This window comes from Pleuronectes platessa, chromosome 7, assembly GCF_947347685.1.
Source record: "Pleuronectes platessa chromosome 7, fPlePla1.1, whole genome shotgun sequence".
In the NCBI taxonomy this organism is placed as follows: domain Eukaryota; kingdom Metazoa; phylum Chordata; class Actinopteri; order Pleuronectiformes; family Pleuronectidae; genus Pleuronectes; species Pleuronectes platessa.
The window spans coordinates 21,242,998-21,254,107 of record NC_070632.1 but is presented as its reverse complement, the minus strand read 5'-3'; the positions used below and the strand labels follow the sequence as shown (position 1 = coordinate 21,254,107).

At 38.9% G+C, this 11,110-nt stretch overlaps 1 protein-coding gene across 1 annotated transcript; it reads right to left on the bottom strand.

Moving 5' to 3' along the window:
- Positions 1-784: 784 nt before the first annotated feature.
- Positions 785-10,518, bottom strand: alkbh3 (alkB homolog 3, alpha-ketoglutarate dependent dioxygenase). Its single transcript, XM_053426530.1, has 10 exons — positions 10,418-10,518; positions 9,541-9,626; positions 8,823-8,932; positions 8,668-8,702; positions 8,491-8,538; positions 7,876-7,979; positions 5,788-5,876; positions 5,327-5,536; positions 4,694-4,792; positions 785-1,975 (listed from the first exon to the last, which is right to left on the bottom strand). The coding sequence occupies exons 2-10, from the start codon at positions 9,614-9,616 to the stop codon at positions 1,850-1,852; spliced, it is 897 nt and encodes a 298-aa protein (XP_053282505.1). The 5' UTR covers positions 9,617-9,626; positions 10,418-10,518; the 3' UTR covers positions 785-1,849.
- Between the last annotated feature and the right edge of the window lie 592 nt (positions 10,519-11,110).

The following is an 11,110-nucleotide window of genomic DNA, read 5'->3' as shown; positions in this document are numbered from 1 at the left end:
GAACATCAACACTATGTGTGACTTAGAATAGTAAATCAGAGGACACTCAGCTGCTCATCAAAGTTCACTGGTGACCATGGTCACTTATACTTGACAACAGAGTGACTTGTGCTTCTGCGCTCATTTATCTGAACTCAAGCATACAAGCTCATGCTTCCTCTTAGGGACTCCGTTCCTTAATGAAACATCATCTGCCTAACTAGCACTGACTGTGCCCACACCCCTTGAACTGATCTCCTGCACTTTGTCTTATTGAACAGATTTAGCACTTAATACTTTCTTCAAGGTCTCCTACTGTACAGGAGCTTCAGTGTGGTTCCCTTGTAGTAAGAATAAAAATGTCTGCCAAACAGTAAATGTAAATGTCAGTCTGGTCATTTATCTATAGTCAAAAACTAATGAAACAAAGTAAGACCAACCTAAGTAATGTCATCATATATTCATTATATAAAGTCAATGTGATACAATCTTTGGCCCACAGATCAAGAAAGTGTCTCCATTAAACAATATTATCCCTTGTTTGGGTAACATTACAACAATGATTACACAATCTCTCCGGAACCCTGAGGTTAACCTTCCAGTGGTTGTTGTATTTTGCAAACATTCTGAGATTTATTTTCATGACAAACTCTCCATCACAACCTGGCATTCTATTTGAACTCAACAGCCCCATATAAGATTTGGATGAAGTGCTGTGCCGCAAACAACTATGACTTGTTTCTTATTTTATGTATAATAAATTATTTATAATTGAAACTATGTTTATAGAACATATGACACAATATTTCGACAGAGAACACATTAAGTTTTATTTCAGAAACACAGCAATCGAGAACAGTTGCATGTATTAATGTTACATAATAAACAGAACATTCTATCATATGGGATCTTCCCCCTCTGACATGCACTTCTTCAAGTCGGGCATTTTCTGACGTCAGTATAGCGAGGCAGAAAAAAAATATCTCCATAAAAATCTGCTGTAGTTATCTACTACTAATATGCCTGTTGTCCGATCTGTTACGGCAATGTCTTGACTTTTTGTCTTATTTGTCTGAACTGACCCAAGAGGCCACTTTACTTGTTCCTTCCTCTTTTTATAGCAGCCACACTCTTTCCAAAAGCTCCATGAGATACACTGTTTACATTTCACACAGCATTACACCAACAGTCACATCCGAAGTGACTTGCTGTACAGTGAGCACTCTGGACACTGTATTTTCCTACAGACAATTTTCATGGCATGTGAATATTGATATGCACTCAATGATTATTCAGACCTAACCACACCTGACCTATCTATGCTTTCTCAAAACCTGTAGGCAAAATTAAAGCTTGACAAATGAAAAACCAAAACCATGGTTGTATGGCAAATAAATACCAAGATGTGGACTTCAGGCGCTGCAACCTAGGAGCTTCCCACGACAAACTGAACATGGCAACAAAAGTTATTGTGGCATCAAGTGCCATGCTCAGCGCCATTTGCTGAGTTACAGCCACCAACATACCGACTAAAGTTTCCGTCTGAAATGAAACAACTCTCTAAGCTTCTGAAAGAATAAATAAAATCAAAATAATATTCAGAGCTGACGTCTCTCAGAGCCTTCAAGTCCTCATTATACCCTATTCTTGTACGCAGCTTCTCTGCACTGATATCTGATTAATACCACTGGTCACAACTGAGGTATTATTATAGTTCACTTATGCAACAAGTGAATCCAGGCTGCAAATCTCCCTGTTTCAGTTGGAGGAAGCTGTTATTCACACCATGGTCTATAACTAAGTGACGAGTTGCTCAAACAGCTGAAATCTGCACTCTCCTAAGCCTGAAGTACCTGACTCTGAGGGGGGTTTACTGTTGCTTGGCAGTGAAGCGAAGCTTGGTCCCCGGCCTGTGGCCCTCAAGCTCTGGATGAATAGTTCTGAAGGTCAAGTTGATGCGCGGGCCTCGGTCGTGGTACTCTTTAGCCACTTGATGCTAGTGGAGACAGAGACACAGATACAGATAATGTTTCATTTCATTACTTTTTACATATATTTCGTGGTTATTTTATGTGCATTCTTTTATCCACAAAATAGGCAAGTGTTGGCTAAATCTGAGTCTTCCTCTCTAACAAGAGGCTACTAAAGGACACAGAGGATGCTAACATGAATATTGGACTCTCAGCATTAATCCATAGATATTAACACAACATATATTGTAATCAACACAAATAAGGTTGTTTTTAAAAATAAACCCAGTACCTTTGTTGGTTTACTGATGGAGACATTTTGTAATTTAGATTAGAAAACAAAAAACATGAGGCCACCATAAAAGAAAATCTGTACCTTCAGCACAACAGTTTTTTTGTTTTGTAGCCGACCTCTGCATTCAAACACCATTTTCTTACCATTTGACATATGGGCTAAAGGTCTCATGTACAGTATTCCTTCACCTTCACCTCCAAAGCTCAAAAGGAGGTGAAGGGTTTGCTTATCCACAATGGTGCAAATGGAAAGCGTCCGGAACAGTCAGAAATAACCCTGTATCCTTTTTCAAACAGCTGAAGTACTTCATCTGGATTGACGGGCTTAGTTAAATATTTATCTATCACTTCCAAACCTTTCTGCCTGAGTCAAGAGGAGACTATAACTGCAGTGACAGAGAAAATAAATGGTGTGATCTTCTTTCCCTGGCAAGAGAGACAAAACCTTTGTTCAGATACTCAGGGAGGTGGTGCCATAAAACACCTGTGACCTTCTCCTTTTTTCTTCTCCTTTTTTCATTTGACTTTATCTCTGTAGTCCTCCCTCCCTGTATCCCCCTATCCCTGCACCAAGGGGGTTATGTTTTCATCTGTATTTTTTTGTAGGACGTAACCATCAAATGATGCTGTGGATTCGGTTCAGGGGCCAGATCCAGGAACTTGTTTGAACTTTTTCACATTGCACTTTATTAGAAACACATTACTAACAGTAGGTGGGACCTCCCTTTACTGAAAACAGTCTTAAAGGGATAGTTCGACGAAAAATTAATTGACTCATAATCTACTCACCACTATGTTGATGGAGGGGTGAGGGAAGTGTTAAGCATCATCCAAATATTTTGTTTATTAAACTGGCTTGTTTTTAAACATTGTATTATTGTCTGGTATACTTAAAAATAATATGTGACATAGCATGGGCATCCACATTTACCACCTCCCCAGGGCTTATATTCATTCATTTGGCGCCGGATGTGAAAATGTCAACTTCATATCACAATTTGGTAAGGAGGAGTATAGTCATGAAATGAGCTCTAATGTATATACTGCCTAATTACTGTTATATTTCCATCTATTCCAATGTCCCTTAAGTCCCCTTACCTTTCCTTCCCACAGTTTTCTCCATAACATATTTATATTCATTTGTTTTGTGTGTAGTTTTTATGGTTGTTTTGTGTTTTTCATTTCACTTGGAGAGCTTAAAGGGCTCCTGTTCTCTCGTCCACGGGTGTTTTGGATCATTGATAATTTTGCACTGAATGAACAAAACTGAAATAGACAGACAGAAGTGAAGTGTCAACTTAGTGTGACCAGAAAGCAGCTATACACGCACGCACGAATGCACTTTGTATCCTGCTTCATGCATGCAAAAACCCGGTCGCTGTCCCTGATTGTAAAACATATGACTCTCATTAGACGAAAGCTCTGCTCTTCTATCCAGGCCACTCCATCCATCCTGCAAATGACGGAAGGAGCCCAGGTCCCTTGAACACAGGTCTATTCTCTCACGTGTGCAGTCAGAAGCACATGTACAGGCAAACACACACACACAGCTGTAAGTGAACACACAAACAAACACACATGCACAGGAGCAGAGCGAGTCACGTTAAGCTTCACCTGACCTCACCTGGCTGAGGCAAAAGAGGCTTTTAGACCATTTACTGTATATGTTCAAGGATTAAAGAGGTAACTACTGTATATTAAGGTTACTGTTTTACCAACAGCTTAAAACCAAGTCTTGCCTTGTAAGTCTCCTAACAAAACAATGCTTCAATCCACATTCTTCAACCAAAACTACCACTGCCTGTTTTAGACCTGCCTGTTTGGAATGGGCTGTTTGTTTGGCCTGTATTAATGCTGGTTGGAGTTTTCTTCCTGAAACTGTAAAAGTGACCGGGACTAGCTTAGCTGCAGCAAGTTTAGACCTGCTGCAGGACTCAGTCCACAGAACCCTGAAGCTGCTGCACAAAGAGCTGTTCACCTGTTTATCCAGATTCAATGAAGATTGGCTCAGCACAAAGTTGACACAGCTCTTCCTTGAGCTTTTAAAAATACGCATAGCAAGTGTGAAGGTGATAAAATGATGGATAAATAGATAGATTCTGTGCAGGCAGGTAATGGTATCAATGGTACAAAATGGTAACGTATCAAATGTATAAAAAACTAAATCATTTCATGGGAAAACCAAGTTAAATTTAGTCATCACTCACTGGATGGAACCCATTATGTTTGTGTTAACTGTGACATTGGGTTAATAGAATTACAGTTACAGTGCATTGTACCAGGGTCTATAATAAGAGGCAAGCCACACAAACCTTTGAGTGGTATGTACATACATGTTTTACTTTAATATTGCTGATATGCAGTGGTTATTAATTGATTGTGACATGTCATGACTGTTTGCTTGATAGAGTTTGCTTGATGGACCCTTGTATCTGATTGGTTAAGCCTACCTGCCAATCATCCTGTGTGGCTCCCTCCATCAGCAGAAGTGTCCCATGACTTAGAGGAACCCGAATCCGCTCCACATAAGTGAAGTCACCGTTCTCCTCCTGACACATAAACACACACGATGTATTATCATCTAATAACACACACAACAAACACATGTGACCTGGCACAATGTAGTGTCACAAAGTGACAGCACATTTTTGTTACATTCAAATCACTGACACATACAACTCATCAACGTCATGTTTAATGGAACTTGCCTCCTATGAAGTGTGTATACTTAAAGATTGAAATAACAAACAACTACTGAATACTGGCTTCTAAATACTGATAAGTCTATACACACTTTCCTCTGTGTCTAACTATGATATACATGCTTCAATCATACCATCTAAGAGAAGACACTGTATTTGAAAAAAGTCAAATACAGTGTCTACTTTAAAAACACTTTTTAAAATGAACAGCAAGGACATGTTCTGTGTCTAGTAAGAGTAAGAGTCATTAAATAAGACTTTCATTGTTGAGACCTAATATACTTAATAATTGATCAACACATTTGTTTTGCTTTACTGACTCTTAATGTGAACATAAAGTGGAGCAGGGAAAACCAATTTCCACTCTCTGCAGCATCTCACCGGTGGAGGTTGCTTCCGGAGGCTGAACACTCTGGTGTCCCCCAGACTGAGCGATGCGATTGTGGGTTTGGCGCCCAAGGAGGCCTCATCGTCACTGTGCCAGCCAATGCTGTCATGGCAGTCCCGGTACAAGTTACATAGCAGCGAGTTGAATCTGCTGCTGCTCGCCTGCTCCACTGCCTCACGAAGGGTTAACAACAACGGATGCCACTAAAAAATAAGTTCAGCAAATGATATAAAGGGAAAGAAAAAACATTAAAAAATACACCAAAAAAACAAATGCTAGTATGTCACCTTGTTTAAATTGCTCTGTATTAGAAAAGAAAGTGACAAAACAATGAAAGAAATAATCTGTAAAAGAAAAAGTGGCTCAAGAAATGAAGAATCAAAGATCAGAGACTTAACATGTAGAGGCGGCTGTGTAACCAAGACTTGTTGCAGTTATGATAAGTATATTTAACCTGTGTGTTGGCATCCATGGTGGAGTTAGCATATGTATAGGGCAACTCTCCATACCAGCAGGTCAGCCTGGGCTCGCCGTATGCCTCACCTGGAGACACACACACACACACACATAGACGACAAATCTTTACAAAAAAAAAACAACAACCTTGGTAACCATGATAAGATAATTTCGTAGCTTCCATCACTAAGAGAAGCTGGTTCACAAAATTCAAAGCAAATTTCCTTCAAACTCCAACTTTAGACACATTTCCATTCTTGATGTCTCCAAATTAATGCAGTGGTGACTTAATGATTGATAAATTAAAAAAGACCATCTTCAGAATATCAAATTTAAGTATCAAACAGCCCTGCAGGCTTCAATCGCACTGTTGCATGGCTGTGGATAGTTGTTTTAATGATAGAATAAAAGCATGCAAGTGCGTCTCTACACTGTGTTGCATTAGCAACTGGGTCAAATAAAAAGAGAAAGGATTGAGTCTGTTTTCATGAATTCCTCTTTTCTGCTGAATGACAACAATAAGTCGGTTAAAGGGATAGTTCAGCAAAAATTTAAAATGCACTCATTATCTACTCACCACTATGAATCAGTCAGCATTTACTTCAATTGTATTGGATTTGGCTGCAACGCTGTTTACCCCTGAAACTGTTTTGTGGATTCAAACACGTCACCCACCCCTCCATTGGCATAGTGGTGAGTAGACAATGAGTGAATTAAAATTTTAGGGTGAACTATCCCTTTAAGTTAAACATCTGAGTCAAATTTCTCAGTCTGTCTTTCTCCGTTATTCATGGGTTTCTCTCTTTCTCTGGGAACAACTAGATCTTTCCAAGAACCAATTATCTGCCATTATTATTATTTAGCCAGCACTATGGTACGAGAACATGATGAAACCAAAGCAAACTACTCACGCAGCCATCACTTTTTAAGCCACTGACATCTTGAGCTAATATTTATAAAAATGTGTGCTCATTCATCAACTATGAAGAGCTTTACTCTTCCGAAAAAACATATGCTATAAGGGAAGAAAATAAGAACAAAACCCTGACCCATTCACTGGATCCTGAGTTTTGAAACAAGGCAGGCGAAAAGACAGCGGACATTATTGTGTGTGTGTGTGTGTGTGTGTGTGTGTGTGTGTGTGTGTGTGTGTGTGTGTGTGTGTGTGTGTGTGTGTGTGTGTGTGTGAGAGAAGTGACTGATGAAAGGTTAACATCTGTTTTCGTCTACTTCCTCTTTAACCCATACATCACAAGGGTTTTGTTGACAAAGTCTGAGATCTTCTTGATAGAGGATAACACAGCTTGTCTCTATGGTCAGTGTTTAGAACTCATCTTGTCTTCAACAAGCTGTGTGTATACTCATGGGCTATCAAAGAATAATATACAAGATGGCCAAGAGATGGACAAGAGCCAGCTGAGAGAAGAGAAGCTGATTCAGTGGCAGTGGCGCTGCATCTCAACCGTCTCAGTGCTTATAGCCTGTCTGGGATAAATATGAAAGTGAGTACATGCCAAATTAATCCTTTGCACAACTTAACCAAGTGCAAGGAGAGCGCTCTTGCACTTTCTGTTTTTAGTTAAATATGGACTGAGGGTTAAGTTTTGCAGTAAATGTATAAAGTCATCTATAAAAAAACGTGCCTGTGGCCCGTTCAGGACTGCCATAAACAAGATAATTCACTGCCGTACCTGTCTGTCACTAACCGACCTGCCTGCCTGCACACACCCTGCCCATGCTCTCACTGCACATGACCGGACTCTTTGGCCAAGGAGACGAACAACGCTCAAGCAAAAGATGATGGTCAGAGGTGAGTGAGTGAGTGAGTGAGTGAGTGAGTGAGTGAGTCATGGAAAAGTCAGCTTCTTGCACTTGTCAGTAAGTGCACGTTCAAGTGTTTTGGATGCATTATTATGATGAGTGGGCCGAATGGAGGGGGTGGGATGTATCGGTTGCATTTTTAAAATGGTTCTCTAGGATTACTAACCCATAGTTTCAATCTTCTCAATACAAAGTATACTGTATTTATACTGTATGCAAATTTACATTTATATACTCGGCTTAGTCTCAAGACCCTGGTACGCACCCTGTCTATAGTTGGTTTTCTTAGACCAGGGAAGCTCCTCTAACAGTTTACTGAACATCCAGTCAGCCTCCTCTTGGGCAAGAAACCCAGGCAGCAGCCGCAGTCTGGACAGACAGACGAAAGAACACACAAATACACAGAGACTTACTACCTATTTAATTAACATGGATATATAAATATATATCTGATTCGATCAACTCTCTAATAAAGGCACACATTTCCCACAAAATGATAAAAAAAAATTGGATTAAAAGATATGTAAGCAGGAAACTAACTTTTCATTTCATCAATGCAAAAGTGATACTGGACTCAAAAGTTCAACGTCACCTTTCAGTACATCAACAAACTTAGTTTAAATTATGGTTGTCATTTTAATGACCATAGTTACAGCATATATTAATTTAAATCCAGTAGCTATTAAAATGTGCATCATATCATTATTGAGGTAGAGGGCATGGTATTCACCAAGCTATATGTGGTATTGCTTGTGGGATTACTGCCATCTAGTGGATTTCATCTCTATCACAGATTTGTCCCCTACAATAAACACAATTGTTTGGTTCTATCCCATAAAAGTTAATTTCCCTCTATGGGAGATTCTTTCTTTAGACTCACCTGGAGACTCCAGACGGAACATGGCTGATCTCATAATCGCCTGCATGTCTGCCAAGAGCACAATGATGTGTTAGTCATCCTGTGCACCACACTAACCAAAGTGACAGGTCAAGATATCAAGCCACAGACAAAAAACAAAAATAGTCTATCAAGTAAAGACAGAAATGTGCAACTTACTCAATCACCCTCTCTGGTGGAACATCTCTACTTGGCTTCAATGAAGAAAAATCAGGATAAAAGGAAGGAACACTTCATTTTAACAAGCTGTTAAAGAAAAATTCTCCGTAATGCAGTGATTGCTCTTTTTTTATTTTGACTTGTTAAAGGTTTACCTTAGTGGGCTGATGAAACTCAAATGTCTTAGATGTCTTTTGTTGCCCCAAATCCCAAGAAGTAGAGGTTTGGTTGGCATTTCTGGTTTGAGGGTTGTTTGGAACTGTGCCTGTTTTGAATAACAAAAATAAGAAGCTGTTTTGTACATGTGAGGCAGGGTAATAAAATGCTTTTAATATATAATAATATATTTAATATAAGTTTATATATTTGAGCAAGACAAGTAAGTAAATATATAAACGATAATGTCACTCAGTAGAGTGCATACCTCAACCGAAGGCCCAACAAACCCCTTTTGAAACCACATTTAAATTCACTAGATCCTGTTTGTGTTTGGTTCTGCACCAAATTGTACAAACTCGTAGATATCAGTCCCCTTAATATGTCTGATATTTTTCATGAAGGTCCCAGACGTGTTCTCTGAGAAATCAACCGAACCCTCTCACGTTGTTAGAGAAAGAGACAAAAAAATTCGAATCCGATCCTCACCAAAATTGCATGTTTGGACCAAATTGCATCGCAAGGAGTATGGGTCAAGGAAGAACTCCTTGACCCATACCGCATCCTTCCAAGTTTTGTGGTAATCCGTCAGGTAGTTTTGCATAATCTTGTTTACAAACAGACAGCCTCATTGGTGGAGGTAATGATGATCTAATTCGGTGAATTGTCACATTCTACTAACACAACATCATATATACATAGTGACCCTTAAATTACCGGTAGGTGCTGTGTGTTTTGGCAGCGGTTTGGCCCAGGAGCCCTGGACTCTGGCGCGCTGACGCTTGTCCGACATCACATCAAAACTGTTGGGTGAGAAACAGAAAGCAAGTTTTCATCACTACTGAATCCAACTATCCTCATGGCAACATAAGTAAAGACATGTGTTCACCTAAATCTATGTCTTTTATTTTATACTACCTGTGGTGTTTAAAAAATACAACTCCACACCATATGTAGACACACCAGCCCCAGTGACAAGGACTGCAGGTCTGATGAGATTAGCATCTCAAACTGAGAGGATCCAACTTATATTTATAATTCTCCTGCTATAACTATTTTTCTGTATTTGTTAGTCCATGCTAAGAGCCTCTAGTATTTGAGTTTCCTTTTGTGTGCACTGTGTATGTGCTTGTAATTTGTAAGTTTGTTGTAGTTCTTTGTGATGTTTAATGATATATGTTACTGTAAAGTTAGAATATTGTGTCTGTTTTACAATATTTTCATTAATGGTGCTTTCGTTGGAGTTTGTCTGTTTTATATAAACCTATCCAAGACCTGCTCATGGAAATAATTAGCTTTTGAAATGCTCAGAACTTGTTAGTATCACTTATTTACATGATAAAAATGGAGGGAAGGGGTCTAATTCAAGGATTAATCGCTGATTCTATCCGTTTTTTCCCGGAACAATCGGTCACCGCATATTTCCGCTGGTGAAATGTGACAGAATACTCGCTTGAGATGCTACTTCGTCTCTGAGCTAGCTTAGCTCAGCTCAACCTACTCAAAGTTACTTAAAATGAACACGCTGTAAAATTCACAACTTACAAAAAACACTCACTACACTATTGTTGAATCAGACCTTTGAAATACTTACCTAAATTGCTGCTAAATCACAACTTTACAAGAGGCAACTTCACATAAACTGAGACGCCTGCTGCTTGACAGCCATGGCAGCAGTGTCTCACAAAAATAAAGCCTACCCGGAACAGTATTCTTAAACTGTAGTTCCGACCCCTTCTTCGTCTGAATCTCCTCTTCAAATAGTCCAAAGTAACTAAATGCATTTCTTCACATTTATTATTTAAGCTCAACTTTTAGGTTTGAGATATGGTATTTTCATTTTAAGCTTATTTTTTTACGGGAATTATAGGCATCTAGGAACAATATATAACATGTGTTTTACACTGTTTTTAATTACTACATCCAACATGGAATTATGTAGTTAGAACATGCAGTTGCAAGTAGCTGCTTAAAATGCTGGTTTCATGTTAATTAATCTGTACAATATATACGATCTCTCAGGGGTCAGTTTGCACAATGAATAGTTTGTATTTTATTTACAACTTTTTTAACTGCTATATTATAACTTTACTTTTAATTTTTAAAGCAGAATGTACACAGTATTTAACAGTATTTTGTGTATGTATTATTGTCACTTTTACTGAAGTGAAGAATCAGAGTATTCCCTCCATTACTGTCCTGTATTTATCCTTTTAATACAACCACCCACCTGTGGAATGCAATAGCCTTGGTAGCACTACTTTTAAGTACATGTGGTACCGGTCTC